The sequence below is a fragment of the Columba livia genome, chromosome 5, assembly GCF_036013475.1.
Source record: "Columba livia isolate bColLiv1 breed racing homer chromosome 5, bColLiv1.pat.W.v2, whole genome shotgun sequence".
NCBI classification, from domain to species: domain Eukaryota; kingdom Metazoa; phylum Chordata; class Aves; order Columbiformes; family Columbidae; genus Columba; species Columba livia.
The window spans coordinates 39744925-39766290 of NC_088606.1; the positions used below are offsets into that span (position 1 = coordinate 39744925).

The 21366-nt window shown below is 41.0% G+C and overlaps 1 protein-coding gene across 2 annotated transcripts; it reads right to left on the reverse strand.

The window, feature by feature from the left end:
- Positions 1-491: 491 nt before the first annotated feature.
- On the reverse strand, positions 492-20877 carry LOC102096124 (photoreceptor outer segment membrane glycoprotein 2). 2 transcript variants are annotated; one of them, XM_065065908.1, is made up of 4 exons: positions 20405-20877; positions 6635-7303; positions 2609-2855; positions 492-1199 (listed from the first exon to the last, which is right to left on the reverse strand). In XM_065065908.1, the coding sequence occupies exons 2-4, from the start codon at positions 7213-7215 to the stop codon at positions 933-935; spliced, it is 1095 nt and encodes a 364-aa protein (XP_064921980.1). In that variant the 5' UTR covers positions 7216-7303; positions 20405-20877; the 3' UTR covers positions 492-932. The 2 variants fall into 2 exon arrangements, with proteins under 2 accessions (XP_064921980.1, XP_064921981.1); XM_065065909.1 differs by lacking the exon at positions 20405-20877 and adding an exon at positions 12083-12168 and having other exon boundaries at positions 752-1199.
- Positions 20878-21366: the final 489 nt, after the last annotated feature.

The window sequence follows — 21366 nt, forward strand, 5'->3', positions numbered from 1 at the left end:
TCCCAAACGCCTGTTTCCTGGAAGTGGGGAGGCTTTGTCACGGGAACAACTCTTTTCCAATGGTCTTGCTTCTCATCAGCCTTTTGCAAAGCGTCTGCTGCTGCAGGGACACCCCGCTCCCCACACCCTGCCCAGTCCTTCTCTGTGTTTAACATACTTAAGTATAGGCCTAAAATTTCAAGCGGTGAAGCAGTTGCATTTGAAATGACAATCATGCGTGTAAGCCTGCCTAAATTACAGTATAGATTTTTATATCACACACTTTATTTACAATATATTATTTTGGTATAATTCTTGCTTATTCTAGTGTCATAAAAGAAAATATTGTTTGGACAGGTAAAGGATTTTTTACTGTTGCTTTTGTACAACTTCAAAAGCAGGAATAGTTCTGCTTTGAATATCACAGTGATAACTTCTTTTACCTGATTATACACAAAGAACACACAAGCTCCCCAAAGTTATATTTGGACAATGTATTATTCACAACAGTAAGAAGTAAAATATTTTATTTGGTGTTTTATCACCTATTCTGTATCTGTATGTTTTTTCCTGCTTGCAATATTACTGTTAACGATGCGCTACAGTCATAGGGCGTCCTGTAACTACAAGCGCCTGGGCTGTAGGCGCCTTTCACTCTGGGCGCTGACAAAGTTCTTGGAACGTGATGGGAGAGCTGTCAACCGATCTTTGTCTTCATTCATTCCAAATAATCCCTAATATTTCAGCCCCTGGATCTGTGTAAATACTTCTGAAATTAGGAGCTTTTTAACATTAAGGATCATCAGTATTTGTTTTAGGGTAAGTATTTGCTTGTTTTTAAACTTGTGCTACCAGGTGTTACTCAGAATTTCAATACCCCAGCAGGAGCTGCCAATTCCTTTTCTTGAGCAGAGAACTCCTACACTTGTGATGTCATTTATTTGAAGCCGTGCCTAGCTAGCTGCCGGGATGCATTTTGTCGTAATGTTGGATTTGCCACAGTTCGTGTTTTGAACATCGATGTTGGGGTCGTTCATGCCTGAGACAGTGGAGATCTGGTTGGCTTTGCCGAGGTTCTTAATGATATTGATGTTGTATTTGGCAGTTTCCACAAAGCTGTTTTCTAGTAACCAACCGTCTGATTCACCCTCCAGGTCTCCCAGCAGCAGGACGTTCCTCATGGCTGTTTGTAGGTACCGGACACCAATAAGGACAGAGAGCTGTAAGAAACAGTTAATGGTTAAACAGCTTAAACTACACCCTCAATCCTACCACTAAATCAGCATTCTGCCTTGTGTATTTACAGGGCTAATAATTAATATTGAGTAAAGCAGACAAATTCTTTATCCCAGTGATACATCCAACCACTCTCCCAATTACATTTTTTAGAAAGAATAATACCAGGGAGAGATTGATTGATTCTCTTTCCGTTCTTCAGGTAGCATTCCCACTTGCGTATTATTAGCATGTAAATATCTAGAATTATTCAGGAACACAGCAGCCTCAGAGACTACAACCAATTGATGTAGAATGGATGATCAATTAATAGAAGCATCAGTCACAAGGAAAAGTCACTAGCCTGTTAGTTTCTGTAGATTTTTTTTTTTTCCACTGACACTGATTAAGTTCATATTTCTTCCAGGGAGTTTAATCATTCATATGTCAGCCACATGTGTCCTACATGCCAATGCATTCAAATTAAGTAGTAGCTCAAGTGTAAGTTTGGGAAAAGCCCCACTTCCATAGTTCTGTAGGAAATGAGCGTTAGCAGATTGTCAACATTTAAAGGAGCTCCAACAGCAGCAGGCTCGTGGATTTTTCATGTGCTGAGTTTCTGGCACAGCCACCCCCTCCAGCACTGCTTGAGGACTGTTGTGAACTATTTTAATTATAGTTCTAATATTTATGCAATAGAGCAATAATCAGAAAAATAAAACTTATTAAAAAGGGAAGAAAACTGTATTTTAGCCTGTGCCTTTGGGAGGTCCTTCACCTGTGGATGACAACATCCATGCGACTTTCTTTACAGGCACCACCAAAACATGGCATCTTTGCTGATGTATGTACTCGCCTGTGATCTGCTATTTTAATTGCATAATAAGCAGTCTAATCTACATCTAACAAGGTATGCCATGTCTGCAAGTTCTGTCTCTATGGTGAAGCTATGTCATGTAAAAAGGAGGCTTTGAGATATTAAAACTTACACTTGATTTTTACTACCAAGAATTGTATTCAGCCTAGGGTCTGCTCACATTTTGTATATTCTGTGTTAAAATTGACTTAAAGCAATCACCTGATTTCCTTGCAGTTGTGTCACTGCATGGATCACCCTGCATCTGATCCCATAAAGGCGTCAGGGAAGGCAACATGCCATAGTCCACTGAAAAAGCTCTGTAAGTGTGCAGAATTATATACGTCATTTCTAATAGTTCTCGTTGTCAATTACATTTGCTTCTGCGCTGGGGACTTTGAGAAAGTTGTCTGGACTAAAGGAAGACTTTGTTGAAGTGCCTGTGGACTTACAGCAGATACTGAGGCACCTCCCATATGTCACACCGTGGTTGTTTCCCATCCTAGACAGCAGGAAGTCTCTGATGAACCTGACACAGACCATTTTTATGAGACATACCTCAAACAACCAGACAAGCAACGCTGTAATGCCAATGGATCTCATGATAGCAGTGTAGTAATCCAGCAGGGCCTCTCTGCACCCCTTCACCCAGACGTTGAGCTCCTCGGTCAGAAAATCGTAGTTGTAGTGAGCGCTGTTGTTCGTGAGCTGGTACTGGATGCAGGGCCGGGGGGAGCTGGGGTTGCAGCAGCTGAAGGGCACCCCGTCCACCAGGAACTTCCCGTCAACGTTGCTCTTCAGACGGCTGCAACAGGACAGAAAGTTTGGGCACAAGGTATCTGGTACAGGCAGCAGACGGTGGCTGTGATTGTTATAAAAGGATATAATGGAAGTCTGCTGCAACTTGGCCTCCCCTATTAACGAAGGGAAAATGGGAATATACCTATTTCCAATTAGAAAATTGGCTCACTACGGGAAAACCAAGTTTTTAATCTGCTGTATTAAGTGTGGTATCAGTACATTATCTCACATGGTTCACGGCGCTGTGCGTGCAAGATGTGGATTCAGTGTTCACAGAGATGTTGCCTTTCTAGGTATCTTTGTGCTAAAAATACTAACGACAATTTCTGAACTTGTTTATCTTGGTGGAATTCTTACGGAACCTATGGCTCTAGAAATCCTGTGTTTCACTACTTCTGGATTGATTTTCAACACAAGCATTCCTTAAGAGACAACCTGGCCCAGGAACAGCTTTGCACGCCACAGGAACCACTGGAAATTGTCCCCTGGCATTTCATCGTCACACCCACGTGCACTGGCTGGGACGGCACCTGTTTTGAGACTAATTCATAAGGGAGTTTCTACTTCTTGTAACTATACTTTTTGTAACTTTTGAAATGACTTGTGTTAATTGTTACAAGTTATCCCTTTCCTTACCCTATAAAATCAGGAGAAAAACAAGTAGGAAAAGAAGAAAGATAAAGAAATAGGAGGGAGAAAAAAATAATAGGATGGAAAGAGCACACAGCCTCAGATTAACCATGAGTTTCTGGAACAGTTAAATGAATCCTTGACATCCATCTTCCTTGTATTACCTGCTCTTTAGCTGGTGCATTCTTGGGAGGACTTCTGCTTCCAAGTATGCTCTTCAGTGAAATAGATTTTTCAGAAACTGGAGAGTATATAATGTGATGAGAGACGCTCTCGCACTCTAGGGCAGTAGCCTCCAAGCACGTATCTATTTTCACGCTCATTGCAAAAAGCTTATTTCTCAAGAGAGCCCCGCAGGTGAGAACCGTGGCCTGTTTTAATGGAGCCCAAGCCCTGTAGCCTTTGTTAGGGAGCCAGAATACATGAAAGATGACTTTCTGTCAGATATCCAGCTTTCACCGTTTGCTAATAGTAGATTTTTTAATATTTTCCAAAGCTAATTCTCATTTATTAACTTTTACAAATCATATTTTCCTGTTCCACCACAGATGATCTAAATTAAAGGGAGCCATCACAAGAAGCTCCTCAGGTGAAGAGAAGCAGCAGAAACTCTGCTGTTCAATGTTCTTTTGGGTCTAAATGTGTCCTTCAAAGTAAACATAAGCTGCTGGGAAGCTCCTCAGTATTTGTGGCTGTGCTGGGATGGCAAAATAATTGCTTCCATTTTATTGCTGTGGGCCTGCTAAATACAACCTGCCTTTTTTATTTTTCCCCTTTGGCAGGGGGTGGAGTGGCGGTGATGCACTTTGTTTTGTTCAACATTCCGTCAAAAATATCTCTCTCAAAGATTTTACCAAACACATCAGGAAGTTCATCTGCCTTTTCCCACCTAGCAGCGGGTTAGGCATGGACTCCTCTCCATTTTAAAGTCTAGCTCTTCCCTTCGTGGCCGTTGTCCTGGTAATGACAACAGGACAAAATCAATGCAAAAGAACCCAAATAATCAGACTGGAGTGAGCCAGCAGGGTAATGGGCACAGGCAAAACCACTCGCTGGGAGGAGAACGAGGAGGGAGCCAGAGAGGAACAACAGGGAAGGATCGAATGTGGGAGGAGAAGAGAAACCTCCCCGAGAGAGAGAGGAGGATGGCTGGCACCTTGTGAAAGGGAAACTTTGACCCGGGCCAGCAATATGCCCTGTGTATTTCAGTGACATACCCAAGTATAGGACAAAATGGTTAAAATACAATCTCTTAAACTAGGTCCTTAAGCTTTTCTTTTGATCCCAAGCATCCATTTAATTATTTTTTTCTTCCTGCCACATGTGATAAAGAGGAATCTTCCTTCTGCTGCCAACAAGATCAGTTTCCAGGCATGGGTTATGTCCCCCCACTATTGCCTTTCCGCTGCCACTGGCAAACTACATAATGGTGTGTCTCAGTACTGTTTTAAGTCCTCAGTACAGAGCTGAGGGAGTAAGCCATTCACTGCTATTTGTTGTTATAAATCAAAGTTGTTATGGTATGGTATAGCAAAACTTGCTTTTGAGACTATAAAAAGATTATTTTTACCCAACCCAAGAAATAATATAATTGTACTGCTGTAACCTGCCATGTCCTCTCACTGTTCCCGTTGATTCTCTCATTTCTTCTCACATTGTGGTGCTGGCAACACAGATATCAAAGTGAGGGGAGGGAAGAGGATTGTGAAGGAAGGTGAAAAGCTCAGTTTTGCAAAGGTTACATGTGAGCTGGCAGTATGTCCGTTCTCAACTGCTTTGCCTCTTAATGAACCAAGAACTGACTGACATACAGTACAAGATGAAACTAAGAAAAAGATTTGGTTCCTTCTCCATCCCTTCTGAACATCACCAGCTGGGCTTCGCTTCTAACTCTTTCATATCGAATGTGTCATTACCAGATTTTTTGGAGATCATAGGATAATTTGCTTATATAGCATCAATTTGGGATTCTAGTAATGAAGATAGAATTATCCAGGTTATATACAGTAAAAAAAATTCTGCTGTGTAATTACTTCCCTCACACACATTTTACTGGCATCTTCTGCCTATGTGGGGCAAAAACTGACTATAACAAAAACTATTTTCAAAGTAATGGCAGAGCACAAGTGACCCTGCAGAAGAAAACAGAGTTTAGCTAAGACCCTGGGTAAAACAATACTGCTTCTGCATGTCTCACAGAAATACGTGTTTTACTTTTGTCCTCGCAATAAGATACTATTCTTAAGTTCTTCTGGGCCATCTTTGTTGTCTCGTCACTTTTCAGTGCAGAACCAGGGTTTAAAGCACCTCTTGGGTCAGCCTGCTCTGTGCCACCGCTGCTTTCCACCTTCTCCCTCGAGAACACTTGTTCTAAAGCTTCATTTCTTTCCACAGCCAACTGCCTCACACATGCCGATGCCCTCTTGTCCGTATTCTCCCAGGTCCTGTCCTCTGCTATATTTGCAGCTCTGTATATTTGCTTTGCTGTCATGGCAGCTTCGCATTGCAATTTCTGTGACAGTAAGGTCTTTGGTCTCCCTTAATCTGGCTTTGTTGTCACTGATTTTTAAGCTCAACGAAACAGAACACTTGACAAATGCCTGTCAACCTTTCTGTGTTTGTCTTTCCCAGGAGGAGCACAGAGCTACGTTGCTCTGATCAGTGAAGACTCTTTCCAGTTTCACAAGAATTGCTACATATCAGAGTGTTTTTTCAAGGGTTTTTATCCTCCTTTTTAATGCAGTCTACCTCGTGTTGGCAGTTTCTCACATGTGAACGCATAGCTTTGAACCTGGGTTTGCAAAGTCTAGCATCTTGAAGGAGAAAGAACTTTCAGTGTTTAGGATTGACTGTGCAGTGTATTGATTGTACAATCCTTTTTTCTTTCCATTTTCAGCTCACACATTGAAATTTTCAGGTAGCTAATTCATCACATTAAGAAAGGAAAGATACATCTTTGTTTTGCTTAGCATCCCTAAAAAGCTAACAAAGGACAACTTTTGATTGTGCTTGTAGTCAGCATATTTTGTGAATTACATGGTCATTCTACAGTGTTTTGATTGAGACAAAAGTCTAGTAAAAATTGGTATCTACTTTGCATTCTTGAATGAGTTTTTCTCCTAGAATTTTTTGTTATGGCTAGTAAATACTTACTCCACAACTTCCTTGGAAGCCATATTCAGATAACGAGCAGACACCCACTGAATTTCAAACCAGTCTCTAAAGCCATTGTTTCCACAGCATTGGAATCCAATTTGTAACATATCCACTGTTTTCTTTAAGAAACATCGTCCAGGTATGTCTGTGTCCTTATAGAACTTAATAGCATCCCTCAGTCCCAGATAGAGAGACTCCTCCAGCTCGTTCCTCATGGTATAGCACATCAGAGCACCCACCAGGATGCAGAAGGTAAAACAGAAGGTACACACGATGTATGGCAGCATAACCAGTTTCCATCGAGAGAACTTGTTGGCATCTGAGCAGTCATAGCAAATCTTGCCGCCCAGAAAGTTGATGATGCATGCTATGACCCCAACAGAGATCAGCATGTTGGGGAGAGAGTTGACGTCCCCTTTTGCCATCACTTCATTGCGCTTCTTGATCTCTATTTTCAGAAAGAGACCGAGACTGAAGAGAATGATCCCACTCACTACGGAAACCCAGTTGAGGATCCATAAGATCTGAGCCAGTTTGTCCCTTCTAGTTTTGGTGAATTTTACTTTGAGGACAGCCATAGTCCGATCAGTGTTAGGAAGAGAAGCGTAGGTCAAGGGAAGCTCGTAAGCCGATTAGGGGCATGTATCCGAGGCATGCAGCACAAGTCTGGAGAAGAGAGAGGGGGAGAGATTACTGTCTGTTTGACTTGGTATTTATAGAGACTACAGAAAACTCCCTGTACAGCCTCACGCACTCTGAGACCTGCCAAGGGAGTGCCCCTGTGAAATTCATTGCTTACTCTTCTATACAGTGTGAATTGCTTAAAAAAATAAATGTGTATATATATATATATATATTCTAAGGACTGACTAGAGCAATTAAGTGAACAGTAGAACCAATAAGCTCTAAATTCCTATAGATTTTTGCCAAGAGCAATCTTCTGAGCAGATTTTCTGATGACTCGAAGTGAGCTGATGTGTTCTCTTTCCCTCTAGACACGGTGTCTTTCCCTTCTACTTGTTGCCTGTATTTTCTTGATGATTCTAGGAATTTATAGTTCTTAGATTACTGTGCCATGGTCAGATTTGAGTTCAAAAGTTGAACAAGCAGGACAAACCAGCAGATACATACAGCATAATCACATCAGTCTTTTTCCATAGGAAAAAAACACCCCATGAAAATAGCACCAGAAACACAGGATCTTATGGGTATTTTTAGTCATTTCATCAGTTATGTGCAGCAAAACATGATTTTGGTAGCAAAAAGCAGTTTTAATCCTACACTTAACCTACTAGGATGTCATCAATCTTGCAAAAACTGGCTGTGCTTATCCACACACAAAAGATGTTCAACAGCTTGTTAAACCATCAATGACTGTGTTGGTTTTCTGAACAATATTATCAACATTTTTTTAACTTTTAAGTGCTATATTACTGGTGAATAAACCATCCCCCACTGCATTTTTCCACTTGATCTGCCATAAAAGCACCACCATTTTTATGTGAAGTAACATATCACTCCAGCAAAAGAAGCAGAACATCCTCACAACTTAATCAGCAGTTTGAGATGCTCTCTTTCTCTCTCTACATGATTGCCCTTCCTTCCTTTCTGAAAATTCGTATTAAAAAAAAAAGGTTTTGGAATAGCATGATGTATTAAATGAGGCATGTTTAATCCTTAGGGAATCACTGTTACTGCCTTAACCTCTGCTCCTGCAGCTGAAGTTGTTTGTTCTTTCTCCTTGTCCTGACAACGGTGACAATCACATATCATTCCAACCTTCCTGCCACCTATAGACTGGTTTTCTTTCTGAGTCCCCAATATTCCGGTCAGAATCCTAAACTTCATTCCTGGTTACACTTTCTGCGACAACCATGACTTCTTCACTGCTCATTGGAACCTCTTCCACTCTCCTGGCTGAAGAAGACTCTGCAGCCCAAGGGGCACCACAATATTTTTTTGAAGGAGAACCATTTGAAAAACGACAAGAAACTACTTACATATTTAGTAATTTATATCTTGTGTATTTTATTAGCTTGTTTGTGATACACATGCTCCTGTGTTTGTTACGAAAAGACCTTTAATAACTTCCCATGTGATCTACAGGTTCTTTTGTTTTCTCTCCAAAGATCAGAATGATGGGCATAAAATACATTCAGAGAGATTTCCCCTGTCCTGAGTTTCAAATCTGTTATTTCAGAGATTCACAGCTGAAGGAGGACTTTGGTGTTTCAAGGTCTGTCTTCGCCCCGGCTATTAGTGCATCTAAGAAAAGACACCAGCACTTTTAACCTTCCTACTCTGCAACACTACTCACTTCTCCTTTGCACCTCTCCAGTTCTATCACAATCACAGGCAGAAAGCAGCTAATAACATCCAAGATCTAAAATCTGTTTGAGTTGGAGACAATGTGTTTTTGGGGTACATGATGTGGATGTAGAACAATGCTGCAGTACCTCAGCATCAAACCATGAACTTTTACCCTTTTCCAGTGCTTCTGATGCTTTGTGATCACCTTTCCTCAATACATACAAGATATTTCGAGCTCTTCTTTCTTTCCTCCCCCAAAAAAACTGTTCTCAGCATGGTCTTGTACAAATTCAGTAATTTTCATTGGAGTGATTTTTATATTATACAACTCTGTATTTATGTGGTTATACAGTCATCTAATTCCACTAATACAATTGCATTTGTAAACAGTAAAACACAATCCTGTAAATTTGGTGAAACGGAGAAGTATAAGCAGCTTTATTAATGTATAATTATTTTTAAGCTAGTGGGCACTGCTACTGAACTTCATCTGAGTAAAACTGATATCAGCTAACATGGCATGAAGACCATGTGTAGACAGGCCGTACAGAAGTGGGGCTTCACCCACCCCCAGAAGGATCCACGGCTGCAAGGGAGCTTAACGTGGGGTAAGCAGATTGTTGTAGAGTTTAAAAAGGTAACGGGATCCCAGCATCTTCATCTGTGTATGTCGGAAGGAATCAACTGTATTTGTTTCAGTCATATTAGGATACAGTCAGATATCTTCACGCATTTGAATATTAAAACATTTTAATGCCTGTGAGATTTAATTAATTCCTATTGCATTTGTTTTCTCCTGCGTTTAGAAAGGAAACTAATTCCGCTCAAAACTATTAATCTCTGTGTATCTTTTGTACAATACACAGAATAGTGTACAAAAAAATATATTTTTTTTCCTTACCAGTCTTATTTCCAAAGGTGTTGAGGCCAGTAGCTTTCTGACTTTAAGAACAGGGTCCTAATTTTAATTAATGGTAAAGCTGATTATCAGTTATGGTTGAATATTGATTGTGATCATAATGTGATAATCATATCGATGATCATGATGAAATATTGATTAGTGATAGGCACCTCTGTACAAACAAGTCCAGAGAACAGTCACTTATAAAATGGCAACACCTTATTCACACCATTCTTCTCTGGTATCCTTCAGACCTCGTTTAAAAGGATCATGCGCTGCTGGCACAGAATTAAACCTCCATATGAATTCAGCCGACAGCCTGTCTGCTAAGCCCGGAGACGGCATCTTTGATTGCTTCACCAGTTAAGCAGTTCATGACTTGAACTTAAATAGCTGCAGACAGCTGCTGCAAATAGCTTCATTTGCCCCCGATACTCAGGTCTCGGATCTCACGACAGAGAGAATCTGTTGTGAAATTTCCTCCCTGCTGATACACGGTTCACACTCAAAGGCCAGTGTACTAGAATGCATCACACACTCTTCATTTCTATGAAATACATGTATGTATTTGCGAAACGCCTCTGTAGTGTTAGGCACGCATATAGTTACAATGTCACTGAGAACACCCTACCCGCCAAACATCTTTTGCTTGAACATTTGAAACAAAGTTGTCAACAGTTCTACCTTTATTTGTAATTCATCTGCTCAAAAGGCATTGCTGATTTTTGAAGACATAAATTTGAGAGTTTTTGTCATATTAAAACCATAAAGAAATTTGAAGCTGAATTCCACGAGCAGGAAAACATTCAACCTTGTGTAGCTATTCTGATGTAGCTCCATCCCCCATTTTCAGATGCCTAAAGTTAAAAAAACCCGAAAAATCTATGTGCAAGAGCAACGCTCCAAGTTCGGTCCTGCCCGCAGTAATTCTCCTATGATATTGCCAGCTTCCTTGGTGCAATCTTAATATTGTTTTAAGACCAGATTTCACGGAATATTCACACGCAGCTGCCACAGGTGCCCACACCGCAGTCCTCCAGCGGTACAACATCTGCTATTTCACAGGAGCCACACTGCCAGGGAAAGGGGGAATGACTGGCCGGTGCAGGGCAGTGACCACTCGTTGACTGACCCCGGCTGTCACTGAAATACCTGAGATTGCACAAAGGATCTTTGCGACAACTGCGCTGCTCCTGAAACTTGGAGTGCATCAAGCCTGGGATAGAGGCATGACTTACCTATTCTGTTCCTGACGAATTAGGCTATCGGAAACACCAAGCAGAAATGGTTTAGTATTCCCAACTTCTGCATGGATATTTCTCTTGAGATAATTTTTTTCCTGTGCTAACAGTTTACTGAATTTATTTTAGATAATGAGAAGATTCTCTTTCTATCAATACACCATAATCTTATACTTTCCCTGACTGTTCAATGAAGTATTTAATATATTTATTAGCATAAGATGTATTGCAACATGCATGCTGTCACGTAGTAGCATTTTTTGAGCATCATGAAAAAAGTTCTTCCAGCTGAAAGAACTGAAGTGTTCATATATGAGCTAAAAATGTCATTGTCTTGTTCTGCAATATGTATCTTTTCTTCTCCAAATCAAACATGCCAGTGGGCTCCTGTAAAAGCACAAACGCTCCTGGTAGTTCGGTAGAACAAACACCTCTATCGAAGTTCTTAGAAACACCTCACCATTGCACACGAGCCACTCAGGGCTTCTGAAGCGTACAGACACAGACATTTTTTCCCCAGCTATGGGAGAGCAAGCTGGATTTTGTTCTGTAAAGGGAGAAATATTTATTTCAACAGAAGATGCCAAAAAAAATGTGGAAATCTCTCCTATATTACTGATACTGTTCTCAAGCCTTCCTTGTCTAACTCGCTTCAAATACAGCTTCCATCCGCATACTGTAGCTTTTTGTTTTCAAGATGCCATTTACCTCTTCCTCTGCTATCAATCTCCCAACTACATAGAACAAGACACAGCACAGCCAGTTATTTGTTTATAAAATTTACATATTAAGCACAAATTGTCCAAAGAAATTTGGCTTGCAATTTTGTCATAAACAAACCACATTTATCTTACCAATTTCACTAAAATGCATAATTTTAACTAAACACACATTCCTATCTGCAACTTATTGTAAAAGAAACCACTAACCTGCTTCAGAGAACTAAACAAGATCTCAAAACTGGTAACTTGCTGAGTACAAGGGAGAAAATACCTTGATCGGTCATCCTGAGGAGGAGTGAAGTACTGATTTCCTGATGTCTGTGTAGTTCTTCTGTCCTTACACTGCCTCACCGACCGAGATAGAGAAAAAGTCTTCAGGTCTCCTGCCTGTGTTAATCTCTCCCTCATCTCTAATCGTAGCTAAGAGATTTATTTAGAGGGTCTTATGCCACCAGCTTAAATACCTCAAAACAGGCCAATTAACTGAGAGTGAAGTGAGATCTCACTGACAAAATGGATTCATAGTAATTTATTTCACCTTTTTATCCCCCCGAGGTTTGGGCTAGCAAGCAAAAGAGACTGTTCTTCAGTACTCTTTAATTTTTCATCAGTTCTTAATTTGTTCTTAACAATAAATATAGGACCAAGAGAGAAAAGGATGAGAACAATAAAACTTTGTGCTTCTGTGAGAAGGGAAAATCTGTCTTGGGCAACCATAATTTACATTCACTATTACGTGCCTTACCCATCATTCCATATTTTGTTGCGTTGGATGGAATTCTCTGTCCTTTGTGTATTGACTGTGACTGTGTCCAAGAAAGAAATTCAAGTAACCAAGAACTGTTGGATCATCCTGTATGACTCACGGTAGATTCTGCTTCTGGAAGCTTTCCAGGTTCAGGAACAATCTAGTAGAAACCTATGTCCTAGACTCTTTAAAGCTTTGTCCCAAGCCAGAAGCAAAACCATTTTGGCATTTCTGAGCCCAGCATGAAGTGATTTGTGGGATGGACACAGCTGGGTTGAACTGGCAACAGCAGTGGCAACAAGCTGAGTCTGTAGCAATGCCTGATCAAGATGTGGTGATGTTAGTACCGGAACTGAATCACTAAGCAGGGCCAGGTTTGGTCTACAGGGCCCACAGCACATCAGCAGAGCACAGAGAGCTCAGTGAGCACTCACGACTGACTGCAAGGGACCCTGCAACAGGGACTGTAATGTGTATGAATATTCTCAGCAGCATAAACTGTCTTTGCCCAGTTAATGATGAGCAGTAAACTCATACCATGATATTACTGTGATTCGAACTGTGTACTCTGGCAATACGCCTCCTCACCTCATTTATGGTCTCATGCTTTTGTAAAGACAGACACCCCTCTGCATGCATCGGTATTATCACACTCTCTATCAGGGAAAGGTGAAAGATTAGTTATCAGTGCAAGTCAGTCTGCCAAAGTCTTCAGAAAAGCAGAGACTGGAATATCTGACTACAATATTCTAAGAAGAAAAAACAATTAAGACTTGCTCATTTGTCAGAAGTAATTTCATACATTACTGTGTGGAAGAGGGAGACTCATAATTGCCTCCACAGGGTGAAAAATCCCAAGGACGTGTTCCGACAGGATAAAGCCATACAGTGAAATTCCATCCCTCTTCAGTTTTTCTGATACAATCAAACTCACAGCATTCGCTCTGAAAGCCCCATCCAACAATGCATCATCCAATACTGTATGGCAAACTTATACAGAGCCGCTTCCTTGATGTATGGGGGGGCGGTCCCTTGAGCCACACACAGGCTCAATGTGCCTTTTGCTGGCAACTTCAATTCAGAAAAATGTAATTCACAATACCTTCACCTTTTTAAAGAAAACACCTGAAGTAGGGCTTCCAGTTTTCTATCTTGCTTATGTGCTGATATACAGCACATCCAGGAAACTTCAGATCGAGAGCCTATGTGATACATCCTGGACCTGTTGGACCTACTGCATATGGACCACACAAATGCTTGCATATGATCAAATACGCCCCAACTGCACTGAATTAGTCCTGTGCACATGGATCATTCATGCTTTGGACTTGCTGTACTTGTGCACACCACAAGGAATATGTTAGATCTGTTCCAATGCATACATTTGCGTACAAATCAACTCTACGGAGCATATTCAACAGGTATAATACTCTCCTTGTGGACAGCACGAGTACACAAATGTACATATTTGCCTGGGATTTTTGAGCTATTGCTTGCCTGGCATGTGGAATCCTGGAATAATGTCTGAAGTTCCTTTCTATGCCCAGAAAAAGTTCATGTGTGAAAACCACCCGCATCGGTGGAAATCCAAACATTCGTTATCCCTGAGTATTAGAAAATGTCATTGCCTCAGATACCTACTAATAGAAAAGTGCACCTTCCCTACTTTTGCTTTGCAATATAAACCCAGTACTTGCATGCATGAAAGAAAACAAGCAGAAGATGGCAGTGCTGCTGTATGTAGTTTTTTCTACAAAGCAAAGAAAGAAGCTTTCTTTTATATGCGTTGGAGAGATGAGAGGTCACTCACACAACTAGTGGAAGCTCAGGAATGCATCATTGTAAGAAATAACTTTAATCTGATTTTAATGCGATTAGAGGTCGATGCTACCTGTAGTTTTTGTTCTCTCATACCTGGAAATTATTTCAGCTGCAAAGTTAATATTAAAAGTGGAGTTATTCAGAAATCAGTTTTGTTTTTTGGCAATCTATAACTAATCATGATGCGTTTTCTTACAGACCTGCTGGAAGTCTGGACACCAAGACCATAACGACAGAGCAGCACGTGTGGGTCTGCCATCTATCAACCAGCGGCATGGAAAGAAAACATAAACTTTCCTCCAAACCACGGGGATAGCTGTGCTGTTGCTCTGGATCTGAAAGAGGTAAATTTAGTAAATGTTTGGCCAATTACTTATCTGTTTAGAACGGTTCATATGTAAGTCCAGAATCAAGGACAGATGTATTATGAATTGGCCTAATTAAACAGCTAGTTGGGTTCATGCATGCTGCAAAATTTAATTTCACATCTAGTTTCCAAAAATTAATGGTCTATTTTTATATTTGGATTGCTTTGTATTTCATCTTATATTTGATGCAAACAATAACTAATGATAAGAGATTTCGGAGTAATGGACTAAAACTGGAGGCGCTCAGTAAGTCTGATACAAGCAGGTACTATACAATCTTTAACATGTCAGTGCTTCAGAGGGAGAGTCCCTATTCAGGAAGAGATTGTCACTGATATGTGGGGAGATGGTATGAAAAGGGGAATTCAAACAATCTGCCTTTTTTGCTTTTGTAAAGTTGTGAACTACATGGTAGATGCTGAGAGGCATAAGTTATTAGGCAAACAGAAGCAACTGCGCTTCTCAATTACACTTTTGAACTTTTAGGAAGGAAGCATAGTGGTATCTAGACGATTATGGTTGTTTTAGTTAGATGAAGATAACTAATTTAAATCCCAACATCTGAAATTCTTACAGAATTGCAGTGTTGGCAGAGGGAATGTCAAGACTCAGAGGCAAGAAAAAATGGGGATAGGCAGTAATTTAAGAGAGCCCAGTTTATACATTAGAATGCCACAAAGCCCCAGCCGGCAATTAAGCACCATGCAGCTGCTTGGTCACTCTCTTCTGGTTGGATGTGGGAGAGAATCAGAAAAGTAAAAGTAAGAAAACTCGAGGGTTGAGATAAAGACAGTTTAAAAAGTAAAGCAAAAGCCACGCATGCAGCCAAAACAAAACAAGGAATTCATTCACCATTTCCCATGGGCAGGTAGGTGTTCAGCTACCTCCAGGAAAGTCGGGCTCCACCATGCGTCACAATTACATGGGAAGACAAATGCCATCACTCCAAATGTCCCTCACTTCCTTCTTCTTCCCCCAGCTTTATATACTGAGTGTGACCTCATGGTATGGGATATCCCTTTGGTCAGTTTGTGTCAGCTGTCCTGGCTGTGCCCCCTCCCAGCTTCTTGTGCACCTGGCACAGCCTGAGAAGCTGAAAAGTCCTTGACTGCTTAGCAACAACTAAAACATCCCTGTATTATCAACATTATTGTCATTCTAAATCCAAAATAAAGCACTATATTGGCTACTAGGAAGAAAATTAACTCTATCACAGCCAAAACCAGGAGACACTGTACTACAGTTGTACCAAAAGACCCACAATGCTATGCTCCATGCAAAAAACTGTAACTGTAGCTCATTTAATTGCCCCAAGAACATAATAGATTAAACAAATCAGAAAAAGAAGTATTATAATTTTCATTTTTCAGATGTTTAAAGGTTATAACAATACAGATGCTGCAGCAAGTCTCAGGCAAAAAAGAAATTATAGCAGACTTGCATGAACTGCACTGCACATGTACTGCTAGTCCTCAGGGCTCCTGTGTATTCCGGGAAACACCATACAGGTACTGGCTCTGATTTCAATCCATAGGAGCTGCACTGTCCATACCCTCTGAGTCATCCATTCCTGACTCATGGTGAGTCATTACAAAGGGAAAACTAAGGCACAGCAATGGTGTATTCACCTTAAAATCAGACCAGCAGCCTATGATAAAGCTGGAAAGTGAACCTCTATTTTAAATTGGTTGGTAACCTAAAACTTCCCTCTTGGCTGTAATTTTTTCTGAAGACTTCATTTTTACAACCTTGTTCATGATTAGACTATGCAACCATCTTGCTTTTCACCTTCGTACCTTGTTCATTACGGATCGTATAATCACAAGCCGGTCATCAGGAAGCTTTCTGCAGAATGAAATTACACTCAAATTATGAGGGCTTCCAATGCAATTTCCCTTACATAATGAGGTAAAATTTCCTTTTTCTATTCCATATCTCAAATCATCAATATTTTGGTGCACTGTACTGACAATTGACCCTTCTTTCCCTAGCACAGTAGTCAGACATATACTCACATTTCTCCTTGAAGAGACCGCCTACAGACCTCCTATTCTAATCAGGAAGACTCCCCCTTCTCACCATATTATAAACCTGATGTTGGTGCTGGTTTCTCCCTCTAGACACCATTTGAACTGAACAACATTATTCAGGACATCTTGTAAGGAATCTGAGATTCTTTTAGGAAGAAGACAGTCACCAAAAAAAAAATACTCACAAAGTTTCTGAGGCTGTCAAATAGACAAAAAACACCACTTAGACATGGTCCTCTTAGAGCTCTTCCTAAAAAGATCCACAATCCCACTGTCGCTTCAGAGGTGACTTCATGCTCTATGTCTAGAAATAGTGATCCATGAAAAAAAGACTGATGGGACTTGACTTTCTTAGTGTAGAGAAGACCGATGGTGAGGTGAGAATAGCCTCCAAGTAATTTTAAGGTAGTTGCACAGAGGAAGGGAATAAATTCCTTTGGTGATAGGAGAAATAATGTGTGAAATCTGTATTCTAGTGAGAATAGTGGAACAGCCTATGAAAAAGCTTGATTTCCATCAAAAAAGTACTTTTAGAAAAGGTTGACAAATACTGGCCGGGAATGTTGTAGGGATGGTTGGTCCTTCCTTGGAAAAAAGGCTGAACTAGATGTCTCAAGGTCTCTGATTTTCCATTTGCTATGAACTGGATACCTGTTTAAACACCTACAAAACTTTATACGTGCTTCCCCATCTTTGGTCAAAACTTCTTTTGCTCCATTGACTTCTGCCTGAAATGTCAGCTTATAAAACGTGTTCACCTTTCTACTCCTCAATGAGAACATTCTTTCCACCTCCATGTATATATTCATTTACAGTTACAATTTTCAAAAAATTCTGGCATTTGGTGGATGTTCATTTACTGACTAACCAAACCTATGAATTTTCCATCTCTTGAGAATTAATACTTATGGAGTCTGTGCATCTTGCTATCTATCCCTCCCTTCTATCTTTTTTTCTTTTTCTCTCTTTTCTGACTATCATTTGATTTCTGACTCTCTCAGAAAATTTCTGGAGCTTTGTCTCCTACTTCTGTGGTCAGATAAGCAGAAACATCATTCAGAACTTCTAACTAATACAGAAATAAATAAATAACCCCAACACCCTGATGTCTAGGCAAAGAAGTTCCAATGGAAGTATCTGAAACCAAGGAGTCTGTACTTCACAGGATGATTAATTTACTCCCATACACATTTAATTGAAGAAAATAACAGCAAAGGTCAGAAGGTCTTACACATTGTTAATCATGTCACCCTTCTTCATCAGCAGACACATGAATATGTTTGTGTATAGGTATGGTTTTAAATTTTTAAAGATTCCTTAAAGAAACCTTAGGTCATTCCTTTCAGACAAAAAACACTGATTAGATATTTTAATACTTATTATTAAATATTGAAGCTATATTAGACATGTAAGAACATATTTACAGGACTCAGAATTATTGGAATAAAAAAACTCTTCTTTCTACATGAGTTCTAGTAAACGAAAATGACTAGATTAATTCACAGCCACATCAGAGCTCAACGTTTATTATCTGTGCTGGAGTACTGCACTTGAATATCCTTGCAAGAGATTTCTGGTTTTACAGGAGGGTCTAGGATACACATTATTCCGTGAAGATTCAGAGGTGGCTCTTTACTCACACATTTTTCATAGATTGGTTCAATGATAAACTCCCATACAAAAATCACAGTTACATCAGAATATACAAAATACCCTACAGGGTCAGATGCACGTTTTACAGTTAATCTCCCTTTTACTCCCTCTGCATCCAAAACTGGTGCTAATGGGATGTTATGGAATACCAGATAATTACCACACAAAGCCAGATACAGCAACAAAATACAATTAGTTAAAATATAAGAATAAGGTTATAGTTACACTGCAAAAAGAGGCACATTTTTTACATTGAGATAGCCAATTAAAACTAACAATGTAAAACCTAAATAAAGAGCATCGGACAGGTTTTTGGCTCAAGGTAATTTTTTCCAGGCCAAATGAACACTATGCATCTAAGCTTAACTACCTGTACTGCTACAAAAAAAGCTAGAGTAGCTTGAGTCCATATTTACACAGAGATATCTTTTTTTTTTTTTTGGTGGTGAGGATATTCTGTAAGTTTGCACTGACAGAGGAAACACTGGTGTCTGCTATATTTATTATCATCTTTGAACCAAAAATAGTACAACAGAAAGCCATGAAGAACCTCTTGGTATATTTCTGGGGCAGTGAATTAAAAAAGATTAGATCTTTTCTGTAAAGATCTCCTGCACTTAGGTGGAAATAGATTTTCCTTTTGAGAAGACTCAGTTTTTGTTGTTGCTGTTGTGGTTTTGTTTTTTTCCCTTCCCTGCTTGACTTGCATTTGAACCACTCAGGTTTTGTCTACTTATAAAGAGTCCATGGTGAGTTAAAAACTAACACATCACTAACTTTGATGATGAAAGGCTGACTTTCAGTACGCTAAGAAGACGTTAATGATGCAATTTCCATGACACTGCGCATAACAATGTGGTTATAATAGATCATAAATTAACTTCTGAAGTTACAAAGTGATGAGAGAAACTATGCCCTTTGGATTAGCAATGATAAACAGGTAAACAGACAAACCAGATAAACAAGTTTGTTAAGGCTTTCCACTCTCTTTAATAGAATTGGAAAACTTTCCTGAAAAATTCTACACCTCAGGATATACGTAATTCTTTGGGGAACAATAAGTACTCTTCACAAGTGGATTCATATTCATGAGCTCCCCAAGTTTTGTTGGCACTACTTAAAACAAGGGCTATAAATAGTTAGGGTATTCATCTACCCTCAATTATAATTTTGGAGGAAAAGTACTGTTTAGAGAGAATGTAAAAAAATTATTTGTTTAGCATATAAGAAGAGTAGCTGTAAGGCGAAGGCCTATCCTGGAATAATTGTCACCTTTACAATGCCTTTAAGACAAGTTTGGAAGAATACATGGCTCTGGTGGAATATTTTCCACCTGAAAATGTGTAAATGTCTACCAAATGTAAGCAAAACTCATGATGCCAATTGGGGAAAAGAAGTACTATTGAAAAAGGGAAAAAAGAAAAAGGGAGAAAAGAAAAAAGTAAAAAGCAACCCTCCCCACCTATTTCAGTCAAAGTTCGTTCATTTCCATCCACAAAACTATTATTTTTTCATAATATCACCTTTCTTATTAACTACTTCAACTGTTAGTCAGGACACACTACACACAAAGATTCTCAATATATAGAAGAATATATGCATTTCACCAGTGCATCCACCACTACAACTGGTGCCCACTGCTTGAGGTAATTCACTTTGTGAATGAAGAAGCACCTGGCTGAAGCTGACACTGAGCAAGTCCAAACTGTTTGGGCTCACTTGGATTAGGTTCACAGCTCCCACTGCTGGGTAGCTCATTTGTAAATTACAAGCACTAACATCTTCCCATTCAAAGCAGCAGCAGGAGATACTGTTTACTAACCTTACTCTTTGACTATGATCTCCTTGCAACAAATGAAGAAAGGGCATAAATTACTCACACTATCATCATCTTATCTGCCTGACTGCAGAGAAATATAAGCCATTTTTAAGGAAACTTCATATGAGGGGAGGACTGCAGTGTGTTCACTCACTTCATAGGAGCTGCTGCAAGGACAGCCATTCTGTCCTTCCCATGCACAGGTCTCTCCTAGCTCCAGGTCTGCCAGATGGATTCAGCCTCTGGGTTGACACCAAGGCCTACACAGGCATCCCATCAGCTGTTGTGCGATGGCACGCTGGCACCCGCCGCATAGCACCCAGTCCATCATCTCACCAGGCTGGGGAGTCTCGCTTACAATAAGGAATCACCCGTGAGAGCCCAAGCTTCTCTTCCAAGGCCACACTGGCCTATACATGGGATACACCAACTGCTTCCCGGTGCCACAGCGTGGAGCCCAGGGGTGACAGCCCTGCTGTGTCATTAGAGCAGCGTTAGCCCCGCGCAGGTGTCACAAGTCCCGGAGGCGACGCGAGGGACCAGCCTTCCCGGCCCAGGCAATTCTCTCCTCAGTCCTCTTGGCCCCACGGCGGAGGCACGGCAGCGGCCTGCGCCCTGGCAGGCCCCGGGCAGCCCCGCCCCGATGCGGGGAGCTTCGCCGATGAGACCCGGGGATAGCCGAGCCGCGGCTGCTGAGGCGGCGACCGGTACCACAGAGAGGACACAGCTCCCCCCAGGACCACAGCGGGTGCTGCAGCGGGGAGCGGCCCTGCAGCGGCGAGCGCCGTAGGCCAGCCTCGATCCCCGCCACAGGCGCTGCCTGCCGTCCCCTCAGAACCTCGGCGGAAAGCGGCTGGTGGCGGCCGTACCGTGGCCCGCTGTCCCGCCGCTAGCGCGCCCGGGGACTAAAGCGCTCAGCAAGGTCGCAGGCCACTCGGCTGCGCTGAGGCGACTGTGCCTGGCAGCGGGGCTCACCGGCTCTCAACCAACCCCGCACACAGGGCCCTTTCCAGGTGCGCCCGCCTCCGGTATCCTAATTGATCACGCTGACAACCAATCGCCCGGAAGGAATCTCCGCGGCTGCCCAATCACCGTTGCAGAAAAAGGGATGCGGGC